Source organism: Pyricularia pennisetigena, chromosome 1 (genome assembly GCF_004337985.1).
Source record: "Pyricularia pennisetigena strain Br36 chromosome 1, whole genome shotgun sequence".
Taxonomy (NCBI): Eukaryota; Fungi; Ascomycota; class Sordariomycetes; order Magnaporthales; family Pyriculariaceae; genus Pyricularia; species Pyricularia pennisetigena.
Genome location: NC_043740.1, coordinates 1,526,217 through 1,549,492, shown reverse-complemented (window position 1 = coordinate 1,549,492; position 23,276 = coordinate 1,526,217). Strand labels below are relative to the sequence as shown.

At 49.7% G+C, this 23,276-nt stretch overlaps 4 protein-coding genes across 4 annotated transcripts; 1 reads left to right on the top strand and 3 right to left on the bottom strand.

The window, feature by feature from the left end:
- Positions 1-6,406: 6,406 nt before the first annotated feature.
- On the bottom strand, positions 6,407-9,664 carry PpBr36_07026 (uncharacterized protein; the record flags this gene model as incomplete). Its single annotated transcript, XM_029894165.1, has 9 exons — positions 6,407-6,924; positions 7,011-7,213; positions 7,297-7,416; positions 7,481-8,075; positions 8,156-8,528; positions 8,590-8,747; positions 8,823-9,002; positions 9,088-9,406; positions 9,488-9,664. 9 exons carry the CDS (start codon positions 9,662-9,664, stop codon positions 6,407-6,409), a joined length of 2,643 nt encoding a protein of 880 aa, XP_029748622.1.
- Positions 9,665-11,013: 1,349 nt separating this feature from the next.
- Positions 11,014-14,950, top strand: PpBr36_07025 (uncharacterized protein; the record flags this gene model as incomplete). Its single annotated transcript, XM_029894164.1, has 4 exons — positions 11,014-11,291; positions 11,557-12,351; positions 12,443-14,663; positions 14,759-14,950. 4 exons carry the CDS (start codon positions 11,014-11,016, stop codon positions 14,948-14,950), a joined length of 3,486 nt encoding a protein of 1,161 aa, XP_029748619.1.
- A 517-nt stretch (positions 14,951-15,467) lies between these two features.
- On the bottom strand, positions 15,468-17,585 carry PpBr36_07024 (uncharacterized protein; the record flags this gene model as incomplete). Its single annotated transcript, XM_029894163.1, has 4 exons — positions 15,468-16,567; positions 16,645-16,936; positions 17,065-17,323; positions 17,572-17,585. 4 exons carry the CDS (start codon positions 17,583-17,585, stop codon positions 15,468-15,470), a joined length of 1,665 nt encoding a protein of 554 aa, XP_029748620.1.
- Positions 17,586-19,790: 2,205 nt separating this feature from the next.
- PpBr36_07023 (uncharacterized protein) lies at positions 19,791-22,925 on the bottom strand (the record flags this gene model as incomplete). The annotated part of the gene is made up of 2 exons (XM_029894162.1): positions 19,791-22,551; positions 22,624-22,925. The coding sequence occupies 2 exons, from the start codon at positions 22,923-22,925 to the stop codon at positions 19,791-19,793; spliced, it is 3,063 nt and encodes a 1,020-aa protein (XP_029748625.1).
- Between the last annotated feature and the right edge of the window lie 351 nt (positions 22,926-23,276).

Below are 23,276 nucleotides of genomic sequence, written 5' to 3'. Positions count from 1 at the left end.
ACGCCTGTTTCTACTTGAGTCTGCAAAGCGATATTCGAGACCTTACTTTGGGACTATTCTCTGAACTACTGCTACGTCTTGTCTGCATACTAACTGCCAAGACAGATTTGGAGTACTATACTGTACAGATACAGGTGAGGGAGTGAGTGTGTGGGGGTGTGTGGATCGATCCCGATCACCCAAGAATACCACAATTGTATGCACCCCACGCTCCGCCAGCAGGATCCCTCTCGACAGATGATAACGCCGGGAGCAATCAAAAGGCAACCTACAAAAGAAAAAAAAAAAAATCAAGCCATGCAGTAGTCTACACGGCTACAGTCGGAGGAGCAATTCCTCCCGGTTCTCCAAAGCCAATGGCATCATCTAGAGTGCTCACACCGCGCCCGAGAGATGACTCCCAGGGGATGGACCATGCAAACGTGCATCAATTTTACATGGGCAAATATGGTCGGTCACGGGGCGATAATCTCGTTTCTGACACTGCATTCCCAGTGGCTTTTGCCTGTTATGCGTGCGTGTAACACTGGCTATCGTTGTTGGTTTGATACTCCGTAGCTATCCCATTTGAGGAGTGTATCGAGAGTACCGCGTGTGGCTGGCCGTATCTCTGCTTTTATCCGGCCAGTGAGAAGCTTCCGTCATTTTTTTTTTTTTTTTTTTTTTTTTTTTTTTTTTTTTTTTCTTTTGGCAAAGTTCTGGCCTTGGAGTTCGGCTTAGGTTTTGCTAGTGAACAGGGTGTTGGCCGAGTTAATGCGAGTCCTTTTTTATACTGCCAATAATGCCAATATCGATATCGTGCAAACCTCCTGAGGCCGCAGCCAACCAGATGTTTGGTGCCCGCATGCATCTTCGTCAGCAAAAAGACAACAATTGGCAGGCGGATGGGGGTAAAATAGCTCATGGCTTGAGATAGTGAGTTGTCAATCCAAAGTTGATCGATCAATTGGGGAAAAGAAAAAGAAAGAGAAAAAAAATACGCAACTTCAGTTGGGAATAACAAGAAGCAAGATATTTCCTTTCTTGTATGCCGTAGCGAAGTTATAACCAACCAACATGATAAAAGCAACCTTCAAACAGAAAGGGTCATAGTCCCTCCCCCCCTGAAACTTGTCTTTACTGCACGATTGAAGCGTTTACGGCTTCGTGCCGTTTTCTCGACCGGTGAGACCCCGATATACATGGCACTAGGTAGTATACGTCTATTTTTCTTCTGTTCCTGCTTTTGTCGACACGCACCCCGCATTAACCGGTGAGAGAATCCAAGATATACTCCCGATTTGTCTTTGTCAAACGCATCCCTTGTCATCTTGTGAAGTTGGTGTCGTGCCTATTTTGGTGTGATTCTCCCGACATATATGTATATATATTTTATTGTCACTTGGCCTGTGTTACTTGAAAGATTATACCATAGCATGCAAGGCGTAATACATTCTGCTCGAAATTAGTCAGTCTCTTGCCTTTTTTTCTTTTCCTTTCTTATCATCCGTCGCCTTTTCTCATCGTCTTCCAAACCCCCGCCCTTAGCCCGGAGCGATAAACAGTTCATGTGCGGTCATTTCTGCACGAGGACCCTTGATCTGCAAAAAGCCTTTGCTAGCCCTGACGCGTCCCGCCGGGTTAGTTCGGTCTTAATGGGCCGTCCATTCCTGGACAGAGTTGGCAAGGCTGCAGTGTTCGATCTGCAGTCAACCGTCAACTGGCTTACAACATCCCTAAAGTGTGTCAAATTTCTTCCCCTTGCAAGGCATGGTCTTGGAATAACCTGGCGGTGAACAGTGAGAAGAAAAAAAAAACATAGATTGGAAATGAGCTGGAGCATGAGCGTGAGCTGAGGGAGACAAAAAAAAAAATGCAAATCCAAATAGGGCCGATACCTTCCCTGGGGGATTGTTGGTGTGGTTGAAACAACCAAATAAGTGCAGATCAGAGTAAATTCCATGTTGTACAACTTAAATTGATGTACCTGCCACTTTTGTAATGCTTTCCATTTTGGTCAGCCAGCATCTTCCTAGATACAATACCATACCTCCAAGGTGCCTTGTGCGTGTGCGTGTGTGTGTGTGTGTGTTTGCCGCACCCCATCGGCATCTCCTTTTGGTCAAAATCCGATCATCAGAACCGAACAACAAAAAAACATCTCAGTGCCAATGCCTTGTGCCACGCGCATGCTCATGCAAGGCAAGCAGTTAAGAGCAACATTATCCTTACGGTAATACCCCCATCATGCCATTTTTGTAGGGATGCATTGCTCCTTTTTTTTTTCTATGACTTTTTTTATTTTATTTTTTTTATTGTGCAACCTTGTCATTTGTTTTTTTCTCATTCGTCAGCCTGCCAAAACAAATCCAGTCACACAAGCATAATCAAGGGTTATCCCAAGGTCATTTGTTTGAAGTAAATAGGTCACACGAACATGATTAGTGAATTGACAGCTGCTTAGCAAACTCTAAGCCTAGGATCCTCTGTCTAAAGATAATTTTTTTCTCACCTTATTTTTCTTTTCTTTTTTTTCCTCTCCAAATATGCCGCTGCCCGGTCAGCCTCATGCAAGGTCAGCATGAGTTGTCATATTATCCGCCATGTCAATATGCTATCTCTTGTGTGCGCCACAGGACTAGCGGAGAAAAAAAAATAAAATAAAAAAAAAAGAGAAGAAAAACAGGCAACACTAAATGATCGACTCACTGATTGACTAATTCTGCGGGGGGCGCCCATGTGGATTGACAAAACAAAAAACAATGAGGGTGAGATATTCCCTGCGTTATCGTTGATGCTGCGGTCAGTTGCAGCAGCTAGGCAGGTAGGTGACTGGGGGCGGCGGTGTGCAATCATCAATGTACCTCTTTGTTCCGTGGTACTTAGTGTAACATGAATGAGCGAATACTTCCTTTATTGTTCAAATTCCGTTGCATCCGTAATTACATGTAATAGGTAAGGTTGTTTTTCTTCCAAATTCTAAACAAACCTGCCTAATCTGGCCTTGAAACAAACAGCTCAGTTTGCCTACCTTATCTGAGTAAGTCCCCAAGGTGCCTTAGGTAGATGATATGTAAACATACACAGTACAGTGCCGAAAAGGAATCCCGTCACATCGCTTACCGACAGTCTTGTTTGCTTACGAATAAAGAAAGCATGTTCCCTTTTGGACATGTTTCACTTCATTGATCGTCATTAAGCTTTAATCACTGCCGTACCTATTATTATTCTTCTCTGGGAGTCCTTGAACATGCACAGCCTTTTTTTTTTTTTTTTTTTTTTTTTTTTTTTTGTCTTTCAACAATATATATGGAAATAGCGCATGACCGCCCCGGGCCATCCCTTTTTGATACCTTGTCATCCAAACTCAGGGGTGCAAGCACCAGCCGAGTTTCTATTTTAGGGGGTTTTCTCGGTAGTGCCGTCATGATTGTGGGGAACTGGGCTCTGCTTTTTGGGTTTCTATGATCTAAGATCTTCGTTATGCCATTACTCGTGTCTTGTTTCTCCTTTTTTTTCTGTTTGTTTCTTTAAGTTGCATGGGTGGTTCACAATAACAGTTACTTAACTTGAAGTAGAGCGGAAACTCTAGAAGCAGGAAAAAAAAAAAAAAAAATCAAAGCACCCGCTCCAAACTCTGACTTTTGTACTAAACAATTCGTACTTGAGTAATCTCGGCAAAGCAAAACATCAAAGAAACGCGTACTCGCGATCAGTGGTGGAGTCGATATATCCCAGTTCCGCTTAAACCTTCTTTCTCTGTCTCATGTGTATTTTGATTTTTGTTTTAGTTTTCGGGTTCATTTTGCCAATTTTTTTTTTAAGATTTTGTTGTATCCCATCCCAACCTCCACCCAAATATCTACCAGAACATTGGAAAACTAAAACATTCATTCCCACTGTCGTTCATCGCGGGAGGCGTCCCGTCGTGGTCAAACCAGCTCAGGGCACAGCCACGTGTCGTGAATTTGAGTTTGGATCATCGGCCCTGTGGAGCCGCACGCCGCCGGTTCCAAAAAGTAAATGCTGTTTGCTATACGTCTAGGTAGTCTAGACTGGTCGAACTTTTAGAACTAGAGCTAGTCTAGCTTATAGTAGTAACCTATTCCCACAACAACCACGGGGCAGAATGGGGGCCGCAGGGTCCTTCTCGTGAAAAAAAATAAGAAAAAGAAAAAAAGAGCGCGGCGAACAGATATCCACCGGTTCTACGGAGGTCTAGATCTCCTCTGGCAGCATCAGCACAAGGGGGACCAGAGGCTGGTACGTACCAAGACATATGTCATGGAAGCAACGATAGATCCCAAAGACTAAGCGCATGGAGAACGCACGCGACACTTCGACTTCCGGCCTGTTTCCCGGCAGCCCAAACATTCAGGGAGTAGCCTTTACCCCCCCAATAAAACAAAATCTCAGGAGAGATTCCCACCCCCAGCGAGGCGTGAGACTTGCCACCTCATGGTTAACGAGCATTGTTTGGAATTCGGGTAGCACAAGTCAATATCAAACTCCCTCAAGGATCGTCAGCCCGAGCGTCGCCGCCCACAGATGCGCAAAAAAAAAAAAAAAAAAAAAAAAAAAGATAGAAAAAAAAAGAGCTCGCCGATTATCGGAGGTAGTGAGGCGGTTCCGAAAAAAAAAGGGATGCCGCCGTCCATCCCATTCAACGATTGCCTTCCATGAGGATCAGACCAAGAGTGGCAGCTGAATGCGGCAGTTCTAGGGATCAGCGCATATAGCCAGGCACTCCATGGACAGTTAAGATTGTGACATGATCTTGGCAGTTTGTGCTTAACATGTTGGTGCTATAGTTAAGACAAGATGAGGCGTAGAGATAGATTGTGATGAGCAAGGCAGCTTGGTGCCCACTCTAACTCCTTTGCAATGTGCTTCGTACTATAATGCCCATCATGTATACGAACACGAAACAATAAAAAAAACCCACCGGTTCAGTAGACTTGCCCTTCAGAGGAGATGCTCGAGTTGAAGCGAGTAGAAGCCGGTCTCCCCAGCCTCTCAGCCCTCGCGTGGCACCACAGGCCACAATCTGGCGGCCCTCGCTGTCAAGACAAGATGTATATGCAGGTACTCTCGAAAAGGGCCGAATGACATAGACAGATGTATGTAGTAACACAGGAAACAGCAAACAAAAGGCCCATCACCGTCCAATCATATCTTGTCGGTGCTTGCTCCGAATGGTTAGTTGCGGCATTGACTGCAGAAAGTGAAAAGAGAGAGATAAAAGGAGAGAAAGAGGTAGGCTCAGCCCAAGCAGTGTAACATGTCGAGACATGCATGTATTTGGGGGGGGCGGGGGGAAAGCCGACCAACACAAGCGCAACAAAAAACTCAAGCAGTCCACGTAGGACGCTGCTCCCTTACACAGCATATAGGCTACGATATGCGTGTGGTTGTGGAATTGAGCTTTGTCAGCCAATGTTGCGCACCGTGCCACCGCAGCATGGAGGAGCGCATGTGAGGTGGATTGGGGGGGTTTCACCTTGCGATTTCGGAGACGTTGGAGGATGAGGAAGAGAGACGGAGAGGGATGGATAGCTTGTCCTCGATCATCTATCGAATGGGCCACCAACTGCAGGGTGACGCACGAGGGGGGGAAAGGGCGGCCAGTACTGAAAGAGCGGCTCGCTAAGTTGGTCTGGAAAGGTGTTACCGAGTGGGGTCGATCGCGCAGGCGATAGGGGGGAAGCGCCCGGCGTGTATCATTCGGGCGTCGGATGGTTCGCAAAGTGCTCGCTGTCCGCCGGTTGTCATGATATGTCGACAATGTACCGGGAGGTTACGCGCACATGCTTGAACTTCCCTTGTTCTTCCAGAGCACTGAAAGATCTATACCCGCTTCCCCGTGTCCCCCATATCCATCTCGTCACCAAGGGTCCGGTGGGCGGACCATCCGACACCATCTGCAAGCCATGGAAGGCAACCAAGAGGCGAAAACTCTGACAACCGAAGTTCCCGAGCATGTATAGCAGTATCATGCTGTATTGACGCGTGTTGGCATCCGCTGAGGACGTCCGCTTGACCATGGATGGGCTCATTGGTCTCGCCACGTGTGATATTACGCTCTCAACTTCTCCTGCTGTCAGCAAGTACTACTGTTTCAATGTATCACAGCAATTATAGATTCAAGCCATCACGTGGGACACGAGAAACGTATGTCCAGAGACCGTCCATATGCGTAAAGGTTTTGTGGTCAAAATGTAACCTTATCAGTCTGACCTGATGCATGGACGTCTTCGCAAGTATTACATCTGTCATCACTCACTGAGTCCCATATCGTTTTTTTTTTTTTTTTTTTGAAAGGTTGCGAGAAACTGACAGGCGCAAACAGTAGGCGCACATGCTTTAGCGTCGCTGTTTGTTCTGCTACACAGGCTGCGTCCTTTTATTCGCCATCAACACACCGAAATTATATCTGAATAGGCTGAGGGTTGGCTTTGATCTCCTTGACAACCTCACGTGTCCTCGAGTTGTCCTCGAAACTGACATCAATAAGGTCCAGAACCTCCTCCAATGTGAAGTACAGACTCAGCTCGCCCTCGATCCACAGGTATCGCAGATCGCGAAGGTTGGACTGCAGCACTTGAGATAGGTACCCGAGACGTAGCCAAGATGGAACGTACTGGGATGTAGATGGAATCTCGAAGCTCCCTTCAGCTTCGCTCTCGGCAGTACGGATCGGCGGGAAGAGGTCATCGAGTCCCGTGATTTTGTCGATCATGCTGGCAATATTGTAGCTCTCATCCGCGCCGATGGACGGCATGTCCATGACGTCTTTGATGACCTTCGTAGAGACAGCATCAACCAGAGAGCCCACAGCCTGGAACCATGCTGATTTGGCCAGGATACCGTCCCAGGCTCCAGCTATTGATCTGACCTGGTCTATAGCTGCTTCGACAAAGTTTCGCTGCATCACACTTTGCTCGCCTGCATACCAGCACATCTCAAATAGTCAGTAACGCGCATAGTAGAATAGAAATTGTCGATTTTGTGCTCCGATGGGCTAGACTTACCGCCAAGAAGATCTTTGACAATCATTTTTTGGGTATTCATCTCGTTGCTATACGCTCGATTTGCAAACCCTTGCAATGCCTTGATGTCGTTTTCTATCCTGAGCATATTCCGGGCTCGAGGTGTCAAGTCATCCCTGGCTTTCCAACTGGAGGCAAAGTCTCCCAGCTTCTCTGCGAGATACGATGCATCATTGTACAGATACCTTGGAGTAAAGAAGGTTAGCAGGTGCTCGCAAAACATACACGACACTGGTAGGCGCATGCATAGCCAAAAACAAACACTCACATATTTCCGCCAACCTCAGATGTATAATAGTATGGTGCTATTGCTCGGAACATTGCCAGCACAAGCGTCGGCACACTGAAGAGGCCAGCCGCAGCGGCAACAACCGGGCTTTTCTGGTGGCTATAGAATAGCCAGCTTGATGTTAGTGTCCATATGCTGAAGGAGGAGAATTTCGTTTGCATACCTCTCCTGCGTTAGCGAAGCACCATCTTCGATAAGTGCAAAAATAAGAGAAAGAACCGGATCTGGCATTGATGAGATGTAGTATGTCTCTTTCAGAGTCATCTCGCGTGTGCTGGGCCCGCCTTTGGTAGCAGGCTGGGATTTTGAAGCTACCGGAGACGCAGGCTGAGCAACGGCTCCGCTGTCACCAGTGGTGTCCTCGTCACCCCAACCCCAAGCATCCGCGCCATCTGCTTCATCATTGCCGGCTTCTTCTTTGACACTTTCTTTAGTGGCGGGATTTGGTACTTGTGTTGAGTCTGTTGTATCTGCTGTAGAATCCGAGGGCTTGCTTTGCTGAACGTCATCGTCGTCACCCCAGGCGCCCCAGGCGTCGGCCCCATCGTCTTCCGGCTCTACCGTCGAAGATGCATTGATTATCGAGGCCTCTGAGGCTTGCGCCTCATCTTCATGGTCAGACCACGCCGAGTCCCATCCATGGTCATCAGATGCGACGGCAACCGCCGCCGATGGGCCACTTGCAGCCAATTCTTTGCCTTCCGACCTGGTCACCGTCTGCGTCTCTACTCGCTCAACCTCTTTCGAAGGTCCAAGCCCTTTGATGGTAATGTCAGCTTTAGTCTATAAAAAGACCCCACCGCTCTCGCATTGCACAACATCCTCTGAGACAACTTACCACCTGTGAGCTTCACCCGCACTGAATCCAAAGCTGCTGCCCGGCACTTTGCAAGATATACTTTTGGAGCGCTGTCAACCCACTCTTGCAGCTCACCATAGCTTTCATATTTCAGTCTTAGCAAAGATTCACAGAATTCTCGTGCTGAAGCTATGACTGGTTCAAATTCGGCCATTTCTGCGAGAGAAGATGGCACCACAGAATCCAGCCATACATGAACTAGCCTTGTCGTCACCTCTGGCATCATGACGGCCGATATGGACTGCACAAGATCGCTCGGGAGCACTTTTGCGAGAAATTCAAGTATTTGCGTGAGATCCGAAAAAAGTGATTTGACTGTTTTGTCAGCCTGGCCTGTTGCCTGGACCGAATGCTTTGATAACAATGAGGTCAGCAAACAGATCGAAACAGTTTGGTTGAAATTCTGATCTCACCTCCCCAACTTTGATTGCAGGAAGGGTCTTGGCGCGAAGGTTCATCCGTGGGCCAATGATTGACCGGTCAAGCCCAAGCCAAAGGTCAGTCATCCGCTTGTCGACCTCCTTGTAGGCCTTCAGGCCAATGACAGCATCTGAGAGGTTCATGGGCTCGCCTAAGTGATGGGATTAGATACAATGGCCTAACTGGACATGATATCAGAAGTTCCATGCTGGCAAAAAAAACTCACCATCGCAAGTCTGCTGCACTGACAGCTCATTCTTGGTGTCATCCAAATGTACAAGGGAATTCCACACATGATCAAAGACTTGGTGGACATCCGACTTGAGCTCAAATGCACGAACATTCAAGAGTTTAATAGCCTTGGTGGAGCCGATATTGGACACACTATCCAACTTTGCCCATGACTCTAGCAGAGCATGAATGTCAGCTTTATCATCCCGAGTCTAGATAGTTGGAATCTCTGCCCCCTGTTCGAGGTGGTTCATGCCTACGTTCAAGAAGCCTTAGCGCATCCACTATGCGCCTTTCTGCACATGCCTGTTCCACTTCATCCAGAACGGTATTGATGGCTTTGATGGCCCTCAGAGTCTGTATAAGTTCATCGTTGTAATTCAACTCTCGGATGAGGAATGCGGCTCTCGCCTCTGCTTCTTCGACCGTCTTGCCAGATGTTTCAGGTTCCTCAGACTGCCTTATTATGTCGTTGGCGATTTGTTTCGAGCGGTTGATGTCGTCCTGGAGCACTTTGGCATTATTGTACCAAGTGTTAACGTCGTCTGCGGTCTCCTGGTTGACTTGATGTATATCTTGCTGCAGGATGTTGATTGACTAGTCAGTCTGGAAGCTACTACCAGTAGGAAGTCAGAGCACCATAGGCCCCCAAAACCGTACCTGAAGTTTCGCCTTGGCACCGTCTAGTGCTTTGATTGCAGCTGGCAGCTCATCAGATTTGATCTTGAGCGAGGATATTGTCTCATCAGGGAAGGCCTTCTCAGTGGTGAAGCGGACAAGTACCGGACCAAGTCCATTGGAATCTGGCGTTGTGCCAGCGGTGCGGTACGTGGCCATCAAGACGTGTGATAGTATGGGAGATGCTTTTGTGACTTTGCTGAGAGTTCTTCGGAATTTTGAGGTACTATGCCTTCTTTATTTGTTAATCGTAGTTTGCAATGGTGCAGATCGGCAGGCTTTGTTGCCAAAATATTCGAACTTGGAGCCGCTCAGAGTCTCAAAGTCGTCGTCTGTTTTTGCGTCTCGCAAGCCGACGACGTAGCGGAACGGAGCAGGGGTCCGCTAAAGCCACGCGACGTCGAGCTCCGATGTCCACTGCCTGTGCTTGTCCGCCCGCTCAATGACGTTTGACGGTTAGTTGCAATTAACAGCTTGTTTTGTGGATCCCAGATGGAGACATATTCTCCAGCCCCCGTCCCAATAGCCAATAGGAAGCTGCAGATAAGAAATGTGATAGTGAAAAAAGACCCCTCGCATCCCCGCGTTCCAGGTCCAGGCGGTTTGCGCCAGCAGCCTGCAGAACAAGGACCGACGCAGTGCAGTTGCTGGTAGGAAGAACCACTGCTTGATTGTCGGTGCAACCGCCTCGAAACTATAACGAAAGGGTCGCACCAATGCCCTTCTCCCTTAACTTCTTGAACTTATAGGTATTGAATCTTGCCTGAGATGGTCGAGTTCAGAAACTGGTGTTACTAAGGTCGGGTATTTACAGCAGTTTCCAGGCTCATCTATTCTCCACGGCCTCACTACTCTCAGCTGAACTACCACAGCTATTTTTTAAAGCTTCGTTTGACCTGGAGAAAAGAGAGTGTGACAACAGTCTCCCGGTATCTTAATCCGCCCAATTGGGCCAAAGAACAAACGCCTTACCAGCGAACGCCCCCGAACTTGAAGACAAACAAAATAAAATAAATATTTTGTTGCTCTTATCAAGACACCCCCCTCAAACGGACTAGACCGGAATCGCCATCACGCGCAGGAAGCTTCACGCAAGGTCAGCCCCCAAGCGTAAGCTGGAGACGGTAGATCGGCCTTAGCTGTGCCGTTCATTGGGCTTCGACTGCCCACCATTATATCTCACCCAGGCCTTCGTTCCAAAATCAGGGCATTGGCGGCAGCCGCAAGTGTACAAGCAAGGTAAGGTATGGGCCACAGAGGATAAGAAGCCCACCCCTCAAAAGTAACGTCTTGTCCAGTTTCCATTGATCATTTGTTCTCATGCATCCACATTTTGTGGTTAGCTGGTTCTTGACTGAAATCACCCAACATCATATGATTGCCCGCTGGGTTTGTTTTTCTTGTCCCACACGCCCTTCTAGCATTTCTGTGTTGCACTTTGTCATATATGTTATATACACCCCCTGCTGGCACCCGCCGCTCTTTCTTTCTGTCTCCCGAATTTCCGGATGGTCAACGCAATAGACCCGTCCATGACGGCGAAAAATGTCAAGACCCAGACTTTCAATCCCGTTCCTGGCCTCAAAGAACGGAGAGGACGAGCAAAACTGGGTCCTCCGGTCAGCAACTCGTCTAGGGCCGAGTTGCTGGCTCGTTCAGAGGCCCGTAGCCGCATGAAGGACCGGTTCAGGAAGATACTCGTCAATACGTTGCTCGAAGGGATTATCAACATTGCTGTCATCTGTTTGATTGCTGTTGCCTGTGCACGCATCGAAGATGAGACTGGGTACGATTTGTTGCCGTATAGTCTAGGAGGCAGCCCCAGTCTTTCCAAATGGTCATACAGATAGACTGTTTTTGCCTCGTCATTGTGACTCCATTGAGCCGCTGAAGACGTTTGTTGTCTTGCACCACACAAAAAACTGTAGCTCATTTTCTCAGACCACCAAATGCCTACAGCTTCCGGATTCTTTTGTTGTCCCCACCCACTGATATCCAGCCCTCTCAAATCGCCAATACCCAAGCAATGCAGCTAACGAGATGGCTTCCAGACTCTTCAGTGAGATCTCATCCCATTTATCCTCAGCAATGGGTGGCGGATCAGGGAGCCCGCGGTTCCGGAAGATCCAGAGCTTTCAAACCGACTATGCTCCCGCGACTATCACTCAATATGAGTCCCTGAGAAGTGGCATGCAGGTCGTTGTGGCCGATCGAAAAGGCCCCAAGGTCAACGGCTATTTCACGCTAGCAACCGAGATTTTCGACGATTCCGGTGCCCCCCATACCCTAGAGCATTTGGTCTTTATGGGTTCTCGTAGTTACCAGTACAAAGGTCTACTCGACAAGCTTGCTTCGCGGGCTTACTCAGGCACCAACGCCTGGACTGCTGTCGACCATACGGCATACACCTTGGAGTCTGCGGGCTGGGATGGCTTTGCCCAGATTCTACCCGTATACCTGGAGCACGTTATTGTCCCCACTATCACCGACGAGGGCTGCCTTACCGAAGTCCACCACGTTGATGGCGAAGGCAATGATGCAGGTGTTGTATACTCGGAGATGCAGGCATTGGAAAACACAAGCGGAGAGCTCATGTCGCTACGGGCCAAGCGACTTCTCTATCCCGAGAATGTTGGCTTTCGCTACGAGACAGGTGGAATGATGGAGGCTCTGAGGGTCTTGACCCCCGAGAGGATCCGCGAATTCCACAAGGTCATGTATCAGCCACGCAACTTGGCTTTGATAATTGTTGGAGAGACAGACCACGAAAACCTCCTTCGAATCCTGGATGAGTTTGAAGAAAGCATTGCAGATGTGATACCGTCTCTTGACACCCCATTCCAGCGGTATGATTTCCCTTCACTGGGTCCAAGGATCAGTCTTGATATGGCATTTATATTCCGCGCCGAGGGTAACATTGACTAACCGCTCTCGCAGGCCCTGGATCGACTCTGCCCAGCCACCTGCAATCAAGGAAACAGTCGTTGAGACAGTTGAGTTTCCCGAGGAGGACGAGTCAACGGGCGAGGTCATCATTGCCTTCTTCGGTCCGAGCTGTACCGATATTGTGCAATCCTCCGCCCTCAACGTACTTCTCACCTACCTATGTGGCTCCTCTGTCTCTGTGCTTGAAAACACCGTGGTGGAAAAGGAGGAGCTGGCAAGCTCCATTGGCTACTGGTGGGACGCCCGACCTAATACGGTCATCTGGTTTGAACCGACCGGTGTTGCAACAGAGAAGCTTGCTTTTGTTGAGCAGAGACTCATATCTTTGCTGAAAGAGGTTGCCGGGAAACCTCTCGATATGAAATACATGAAAGAGTGCATCAGCCGCGAGAAAAGACAGGTCAAGTACCACGCCGAGGCCTCTGAGCAGTTCTACTCAAACAATATTATAAACGACTATCTCTTTGGCAAACGAGACGGCTCAACCCTAAAGGAAATGGAGACCCTGGACGAGTATGACGTTCTAGACCAGTGGACAGATGAGCAATGGCGCGAATTCCTGAGGAGGTGGTTTTCAGACGCCAACCATATCTCCATCCTGGGCAAACCATCTGTGGAGCTTGCAGACAAGCTCAAGAAAGCAGAGGAGGAGCGTATTGCCAAGAGGAAGCAAGAGCTCGGTCCCGAGGGCCTCAAGAAGCTTGCGGAACGTCTCGAGGCTGCAAAACAGAAGAACGAGGTTCCAATACCGGAATCTGTCATTGACAAATGGCCTGTTCCTGGGACAGAATCAATCCACTTCATCGAATCCAAAACTGCGCGGTCTGGCAAAGCCCGAACCCTTGGTACACCATCTAACTCGGCACAAAAGCATATAGACGGCGCAAAGTCTGGCAAGCCCCTTTTTGTGCAGTTCGAGGACGTACCGAGCAACTTTGTCCATATAACTGTCCACATCGGAACTGCACCGGCAGCGACAAAGCTGATGCCGTTACTCTCACTCTTTAGCGACAACTTCTTCAACACCCCTATTATGCGAGATGGCAAGAAGGTTGACTTTGAAGATGTGGTCATGGAGTTGGAGAAAGACACCATTAGCTATCACTTTAGCTACGGCTCACGTATTGGTGACTACGAGAGTATGATCCTTCAGTTCCAGATCGAGCCCGAGAAGTACGCCACGATCGTCCGATGGATCCGTACAATGCTCTTTGATAGCATCTTCGACCCACAGCGTATCAAGGCGTGCGTGGCTAAGGCACTTGCCGATATCCCAGAGTACAAACGTGACGGCAAACAGATGTCTACCGAGGTGGAGATGGGCTTGCATTCGTCAAAGAATTCGCTGCCTACATCCAAGAGGACGCTCGTCAAGGCCGTGTATTTACGCAGGCTCAAGAAACTACTCGAGAAGGATCCCGATACTGTCATATCGTGGTTCGAGGAGCTTCGCAAGACGCTGTTCACCTTCGAAAACACTCGTGTGCTTGTGACCGCCGATGTCACCAAGCTTGACAATCCGGTAGCAACGTGGGATACACTAACGGACGCATTCAAGACTCATGAAAAAACAAATGATATGATACCCATTGTCAAGCCCGAAAGTATGCTTAATGACGAGGGCCGCAACCCAGGATCCATCGGCGCTGTCATCGTTCCCATGACTACTCTCGACTCGTCTTATGGCGTGAGCACGACCAAGGGCTTCACGTCATACATGGACCCGCGCCTACCCGCCTTCATGGTGGCAGTTGGCTACCTAGAGGCCGCTGAGGGCCCGCTCTGGAACGCAGTGCGTGGAAACGGTCTTGCTTATGGCGTCTCCTTCAGCCGAGAGCTCGACTGTGGCCTTCTGCATTACAAGGTCTATCGCTCTCCCGACGCCTCAAAGGCCATTGAGGCCAGCCGCGCCGCTGTCGAGGCAATCGCGACTGGCAAAGCTCCGCTCGAGAAGAATCTGATCGAGGGCGCAGTGTCTGGCATTGTCATGGGCTTTGCTGACGAGCAGTCTACCATGGCTGCCGCTGCGCAGCAGAACTACATGATCGGCGTCATTCGAGGCTTGGACCCTGACTGGAGCCGCCAAATGATGGCGGCCGTCCGTCACGTCACTCATGAACAGATCCGAAGCGTCATCAACGACGTTATCATGCCTGTGTTCAAACCTGGCTCCAGCAACGTCGTCGTGACGTGTGCGCCCCTGTCGCAAGAGGTGATTGCAAAATCTCCCCAAGATCCCGGTTAAAAGCCTAGTAATGAAAAATGTAAAAACCCTTACTAACACATAAATACATACAAAACTCTTAGTCCATCGACAAAGCTTTGAAGACAATGGGCTACAAGACCCAGATCCAGCCCCTATCGCACTTTCACGACGATTATGGCTTTGAGGCGGTGGACGGAGAAGATGACGACGTCGATAGTGACGACAGCGGCGACACAGAGGAAGGGAGCAGTGATGAGGACGATGAGGACGATGAGTCGGGATCGGAAGCGTGACCACTTTATGAGACGCTGTTGTCTCCTGACGGGAAAATTTCATAATAGCCCCGGGCAGCGAGGCTTGAGACTGATGGGTGGCAATTTGAGTTGAGGCAGATAGCCCAAGCCGAGGTGTCGACAGATCCGATGAAATTAGACATGAAGGAACTTCTGCAAGGACAAAAGTCGAAGCCTTTCCATTGCACATACGTGATGAACTCGACATTACTGGTTGCACTGACAACGGACGCTGCAGCCTTTCGGATCTGTATACCGACTTGTATAATATCTAAGTATTTCTAAAATTCTAATTCATCTAGAATCTTTTTGAAACATGGAGAAAAGCCAGAATTTTTTTTTTTCTTCCGCCAGAGTTTATATAATCTATACCATTGGGGCTTTGTAACGCTATGGCATGAGAGGATGCATTTGCCAAGATTAAAGACGATAAAACCGAAATGGAAGAAAACTGATCGCAGATTACCAAACGAATCAAAACTAAATGCCAAAAGTGCCGAAAGGTCTTGCGTCTTGTCTAAATGTAGTTCAACATCATGGCCCGAGCAGCAGGCTCACTGCAGACGTAGATCACGTCGTGAGAGTCCGAGAAACCGTTGAAGCGGGTGGCCGAGCACTTGGTGTAAGCGCCCATGTCTTCAAAGTAGAGCCAGTCGCCAACGTCGATGGTCTGGTTGAAGCGAACACTTTCCGAGATGCGGTCGATGCCGTCACAGGTAGGACCCCAGATCGAGTACTCGATACCTTCAGAAGGCGACGCAGGAGAATCAGCCTCGGCGGTGTTGTAGAGGAAGTTGCCAGAGGAGCGCAGGACCTTGGCGACGGGATGCTGGTGGTCAAACATTATGCTGCTGAAGTTTCCGTACAAGCCATCGTTGACGTAGACCATGTAGCTAGGGGCAGCTGCAAGAGAGCCGCTCCCGCTTCCGTTGGGGTCCTCGACAGTGCGACGAGCAATGACGTTGCAGGCGATGGTGAAGGCAGCCGAGACGAAGTACCGACCAGGCTCCGCGATCAGGGAAACGCCGCGGTGAGGAGGGAAGTACTCGTCAAGAGCATCACGAAGAACTCCGGCCATGGCCTCGAAGGTCTCATCGCTACAGAATCCACCCCCGACGTCGAGGGTCTTCATGTCAAAGCCGTGGGCAGCAGCCTGCTCAAAAACAAAGTTGGCATCGCGAACAGCCTTGAGGAAGGCAAGAGGGTCGGATGCGCCCGAGCCGACGTGGAACGAGACACCGACAACATTAAGGCCAAGCTCACGGGCAAGAGACAGGAGACCATCGGTAGCATCGAGAGAAGCGCCAAACTTGAGGCTAAGACGGCAAAGGGAGGAGCTGTCATCGGTCAAGATGCGCAGGTAAAGCTCCGCGTCAGGGAACAACTTGGCGATCTTATAAAGCTCGTCGGCATTGTCAAAGGTCATCTGGCGCACGCCTTCAGCGGCCACATAGCGAACGTAGGAGTTGGTCTTGCAAGGCTGCGCATAGATTATGCGAGAGGGGTCAACGCCCATGTCGAGCACCTGCTTGATTTCCGTCTTGGATGCGCAGTCAAAGCCATTGCCGAGCTCTGCAAGCAGCCGGAGCACCTTGGGGTCCGGGTTGCACTTAACGGCTATTGAAGGGCACAGAAATAACAAGTCAGTCATCTTGTCGTCATCGCGGCCGGGAACATGGCGTGCAGTGACTTACCATAGAAGGGCTTGACGCGGGGCAGGTTCTTCTTCCAGCGAAGATGCTGGCGGTACACATGACCGAGGTCGGCAACGAAGAATGTGTCTTCGTCACCGGCGTCACAGAATTCAGGGTCGATACTCTCCACACGGTGGCGGAGAGCACCGCCGATCATAGCCTTGGACACTAGTTCGCCATTCTGATGGTGGTCCAAGAAGCCGGGTGTGGTCTTCTTCAAATTGATATGATTAAAGTCGACTGGAGTGATTCGATCGGTGAGAGCAGTTGCCATAACCATATCCCTGAAGTTCTATGGGGTGTTGAGAAGGGGATGAGTTTATGTCGGTCGTTGAGAGACGGTAAGACTGGTAGGTTACTGGGGTTTGTTGAATTGTGTTAGGGAGGCCGGAAGCAGTAGCAAGCGGTTCCCGGAATGACCTGACGAGGTTTCCTCGACTCTCCCTCGGTTAGAGGAAGGGCCTTAGAGCTCGTCCTATGCGGCAGCTGATGGGAGGGGTGGAACTCGGGGACGTGGTTGTCGAAGTGCAGATCAAGCAAAAAAAGCTCGGGCTGCTTAGGCGACTTCAGCAGAGGCAGGAGGAGGCCGAGAGTTGATGATGTGAAAGGTCTTTCGGTGGCTAAAATCTTGGTCGGAGACGAAGAACACGGCCCTGGAAGCCGTGGTGGAAGTTTTTGCCTTTGATCAGACCAAAGGCAGTCGATTGTAGATTGGTTTGTTCAGGCTGTTGCGGGGTAAAAGGAAGCAATCTTTGTTAGTCGCAAAAACACACTTCGTATGGATTAGATGAAAAGGCTAGGCGAGAGGAGCTGAGTATTTAGGTGAGGCGTGCAAGCTCAGAGTACAGTTGTGACCGACTGGAGCGTGAATCGAAATAGGAGTTGGCTGGGAACGAAGACACGCGAACCACACACACACACACACACAGAAGCGTGTTCATTGTGCAGCAGGGCGAATTGTCAAGGTTGGAAAAAAGGACCGTTCTTACATTGGTTTTTAGAGCGAGCTTGATTGAGTGGCAATGATTTTGAAAGGTAAGAGGAAGTTTCAGAAGCCGTTGGACGACAAAAGGGTGCAGGTTTGCGATGATGCAGATGAGGCTTTTGAGTCGTCAGTCTGGGTTTATTTTGCAGACGTTGAAGAAAAAGTAACTGGTGGGCGGTGAGGTGGGGGTGATGAAATGCGCGAGTGGGGAGACTTTAGGCAAGCCAATCGAACGCTGTCGAAATCAGGGCGGCGGAGAGGGTTTTTCTTCTTGCTTTCCCTTCCCTGTCAGACTTTGACTCGACACCCGGGGAACAGGGGTCAGAATTTTTTCTTCAGTGCTTCGCCTCATGTTCATCATTCCCCCGATGGATGGGATGGATGACGAGGTTCGTCGCTGCCCAGCCGGTGGGCCCGGTCTCTTACTGTTGATTACTATCCGTAGCACTACTGCAGCAAGCAGTAACTAGGTACAGCAGCAGCTCATGGATGGAGCTTGCGGAGACTTTTTTTTTTTTACCCTGTACGACGCGATCATCTTGCACTACTCGCTGTTTGCTACTCGAGTCCTTGAGCATGCATGTCTTCACGAGCTTGCAGCCAAAGTAGACTCGCCCTGTGATCACTAGCTGGCTGTATGAGCCGTGACCAAATGACAATCGGATTGTGCAAGAAAAAAAGAAGAAAAAAATCAAATAAAATCACGTCGAAAGTAGCTTCTCGACTCCGGTGGGAGAGCGAATTTCGAATTCTGCACTCGAATCGTCCACGTCTTCGTCTGATGCATCGAGATCTTCACAACGGCACAAGCCGGGTGGGAATCTGAATGAGGAGGAGCTACCTCTATGCAGGCAAAGTGGGTATTACTTCTGACCGCAACTTCTATCCAACCTCTCTTTTTCCGCCTGGCATACAGACAGGGCTTGCCACTCACCGATGCTGCCAAAATAACCACGGTTCGTATAAGGAGTAAGAGAACAATCAATGCCCAACCCACCTGTGGCACTCGTTACCTCGAGGTATGGAGTACTCGGTGATTGACGGCTTCTGGTGAACATGTAGCAGGCACGCCGCGGATCTTGACCGGGTAGACATGTTTGACATGGAAACCAGCTTTACTCACGTACTGACCATATCGTATTACAGTATGTGTTTATTATAGCTGTTTGCTGCTAGTGCGATTTGTAGGAGACAACTTGGCGGATGAAACCGGCGTCTCTAGATATCCGCCCATCCCGTAATTCGCGCAAGTGCTTTGTCAGCTAGATTCGTTTCATGACATGTACTGATGAAATAAGATAGACTATCTGGCTTAATTTCTTCATCAGACGTATTGGTTCCTAGCGGCCTTGATTGGACTGCCACCTCTAATTCTCAAAGAGCTTTCTGTCTCAGGGCAAGAAACATTTTAAAACAAAACTAGAACAACGGCAGCACCAGCCATGTCGTGCACCGTTGCAGGATCAACAGGCACACGATCTAGATTACGCACAATTGCCTGCCAATAGCACGCGGTCGGAATTGTGCTGCCGCCCCAATCAGAGAAGACAAATAAAAAAAATAAATAAATAAAAATAAACAAGAAGCCAACGCTCTTCTCGCCAGGCAGAGGTGCGCCAATGACGTAAGCTCGATCAGCTTGCCTCTACGTAGTTATATACTCCACAGAAACCCATTCCAATAGAAACCAGGTTTACTCCAGAAGTATTTGTCAGGTTCCCAACATGAGAGGCATGTGCTCTGCGCTTTAGTCCGATCTTCCAAAGCTGAAGAAGTCGGGTCTGATAGAACGAGCAGCCCTTGGCTTTTCCACGGTCAACCGCTGAACCGCCAAAGGGTTGTAAAAGATTCTTTCTTACTTGATATCGCGCCTTTTGGTGGTCTCGGAGCCATAGAGATCAGTGGATCGACAAAGAGACGTATCGTATCTGAGCGCTGCAAACTACATGGGCAAATTTGTTATGGAACATACATGTTTCACGTACCTTGATTGGAGCGACTATCCACTAAGCCGCTTCAAACATAAGGTTTTGGGCGTTGGCAAAGGCAGCGTAAAGATAGGCTGGAGGGGTATCATTCGCCTCTGGTATGTTCTACAGTTCAAAAGTACATTGGATGATGGTGGTACACACTGGTTGGCCAACTGTTGGCCTTGGTAAATTTAATCGACGTTCATCTCTCTTGTGGCCCACGAGCCGTCGACCCAATCCGCCTTCTGGCCGAGGAAGGCAACCCTCTCGGCCTGTTTGTCAAGCGATTCGACGACATACTTTTGTGCCACCTCTTGGATTTGTTCGCGTGTGACGTCAAGGAGACGAGCCCGGCGTTCATGAGCCATCTCTTCGGTGACGCCGTAAAGGAACTGGCCCATGCCTTCCGCGTTGATGTCCTTGGGTGCGTCAACGCTCTTGAAAACAGATATCTTGGCCTCCTCAAGATCGCGATCGGTCCACTGCTTGTCAACAGCCCAACGCCCGGCATTGCGCATGATCTTGAGGGTGTTTACTGGGTTCGGGTCCCGGTATGAATAGAAGCCGAATATGCCTTCCAGGGAGCGTGCGTATGCACCACCACCATAGGCACCGCCTTTCTCACGAATTTCGTGGTGCAGGTGTCTGTGCGTGAGCATCTGCGACAGGATGAGCAGCGGCGCGCTGTCTTTGGAGGTGTACGACGACGTGGGGACAGCAAGTGCACCGTAGTAGACCTGGTAAGGCAATGGGTAGAAAGCCTTGACATCCCTTGGAAAGCTTTGGGCGGTCTGTCCAGTGGATGACACGTTGACGCTGTTGTTCCTGGGCAGAGTCCCCATGAACTTGGAAAGCGCTGTCTGGTTATGTCGGACACTTTCGCTGCCACACGTGATGAAGGTGCGCATGCTGTCGGCGTTGAATGCCAGACGCTGAATAGTCTTCAGTTTGCCAATAACGTCTTCCAGCTGATCTGACTCTGGTCTTCCAGCCAGAGATGTAAGAAGCTTGATCTGTGACAATCCGCCAACTTGCTCGATGTAATAATTCTTGGTGCTTAAACCAGCTTCTGCAGCCGATCGGGCGTACGAGTGGCCCGAGTCAGCGATTTGGTTTATCGCTTCCTCATTAGAGGCCTTTAACAATTGCCGGATGTGAGAGACAGCGTCTGGGCTGTCAAAGTTCGTTTCCAGAACCAGCAGTCGCAGAAGCTCGTACATTTCTTGTACATTTCGGTCCAAGACCATGCCGCTGAATGTGAGGCCTTCAGAGGCCTGCGTAAAATCGGTTGGAGACGACGCAGTGTGGTAACCAACTGACAGGTTGCCACCAGTGAGTAGTTTTATACGATCCTCCAGCTCCTCCATCGTTAGATCCTTGGTTCCAAGACGATTTATCGCATCTGTGAACAACGGAATCAACTCGCGCAAATCTTGTGGGAGATTCTCGAACGTGTTGATGGAACGGAAGTATGTCAAGCCATTAGTTGGCGCCTCGTGCCACATGGTTTTGAAGCCGTCAATCTCGTCGTGTCTGACGACTGCCGGCTCTTTCCGTCTGGGTATGTCAGATACGCGGACGGTTGGGAGACAGCTAAGGTCTTCAGAGGTCGACTTGCTCTGTTCGGCGAGCAGTTGAAGCTCCCGTTCTTCGAGTGCCTTTTGTGCCTCTGCTTCGCCACCCAAGCTTTCTCGGACTTCAGCAATTTTTGCCGCAAGTCTGGCCTCTTCCTCCTTGCTCAATTCTGCGCCAAAGTCGGCAGAGGGTGTCATGGTGAATGTCAAAGTGTTATCGTTGAGGAGGTAGCGGTCCATCAATCCCTCCAGATAACCTCCATCGGCCATTTTTTTCTCGAAAGCATCAATGGTTTCATTCCAGGCAAGCGTGTCAAACACATCGACACCGTTGAACCACTTTGGCTTGACCCTTTGCAATAGAGACATTCCAAAGTTGGCAGTCTTGTGCTTGAGTCCCAGCTCAATCTGATGCAAGTAGCCATCAATCTTGGACCTCTTGAAGCCTTGTTCACGGGCCTCGCGGAGTATTCTTTGGACCTCGGTCTTGACCTTGGGTACATCCTGCTCCTGAAGACCAGTCAACCCAATCGAGAATATGCCGTCTTTCGCCGAATTGTCATAGCCAGAGTTGGGAGTCCAAGCGATGCCGAGGCCGGACTCAATGAGACCCTTATACATAGGAGAGCCGTATCCGTCCATCAGTAGAGCCGAAATCAGGGACAGGGAGAATGATTCTACAATATCCCCCGTGTCACCTAATACCCAGGAGACAGATGACTTATACTGCCTTTTAGGGTCGACAAGGGGGTCGGTAGGCCCAGACATGGTAATATCCCTTGGACCGCTGCTCAGATCGATGGGGCGATGGACCGTGCCTGCGTCTACTGACGAGAGTTTGTCAAAGGCGCTGAGCTGGGCATCGATTTCCCGCAAATGATCGGCAAGCGGCATGTCACCGTATGTGAAGAGCTTGGCGTTGCTTGGGTGGTAATGGTCCGCGTGGAAACGCTTGAGCTGCTCGTAAGTGAGGTCTGTGATCTTTTGAGGGTCACCACCCGAGTTGTTTATATCCGGGAAGATGTGGTCCTGGAAACGGATATAGAAAAGGTAGGAAGCATCCGACATTTGACCCTTCATCTCGTTGTATACGACTCCCTTGAAAACCAGGCGTTTGTCTTCCGGCGTAGCTTCTGCGCCCGCAGCAGCCAGGGCCTCGGGGTTTTCTGGTCCGACTCTCCATCCCTCTTGCCAGAAGTCGGTTTTTTTCAATAATGGGTTGAGTGTGGCGTCCATGTATACGGACATGAGGTTCTGGAAGTCTTTAGCATTGGTGGTTGCGAAGGGGTAAAATGTATGGTCGGATGCTGTGAAGGCGTTCATGAAGTTGGACAACGTCCTGGGGAGCATCTTGAAGAATGGGTCCCGTATGGGATATCTTCACCGGGCGGAGTTAGTCTAGGTTCCAACTCAACAGCGTATCGCGATCTTGCCTACGGGTTGATCTTACTTCTGACTTCCACAGAGAGTAGTGTGCTCAAGGATATGAGGCACACCCGTATCATCCGGGGGGTTTGTTTTGAAACCAATAGAGAAGACATTATTGGCATCATCCCTAGCGATGTGCAAGTGTTCGGCGCCTGTTTTGTCATGTTGAAGCTCCAAGGCTGTAAGTTTCAGCTCGGGAACGTGCTTGACGCGCTTCATTGTGAAGCCATGAAGCCGTTCGCCTGGCTGGGGAAACTGTTGGGCGACGGTGGCATAAGACCTGCCGGCGCCCCTCGCGCCTAGTGCTGCGCGCCGCAGCATCATGGTGGTCAACGTTACCTCGAAATAAATATATATGTATTAAGGGCTCGGTGCTTCATGTGTGTTCCAAGGTCGGGAAACAACAACAGCATCCGACCTGGCGATTCACAAAACAAGTCACCCGTCGAAGACTTTGGGTTTGTAAAGTTTCCCGCGTGCTCCAGGATGGCGACATGAGATCCAGAGTCCAGAAATATTTCATGCAGGGATCTGCTACCTTTTGCCGATTTCTGTGGAGCCTGTGCAATACATCCGGCCGGTCCTGCCACGTTAGGCTGGGTACTAGCACAAGCGCCCAGATGGTATGAGATCTCTTGTACCTTGCTATCGCTGTGGCGCCCACAGATCCTTGAA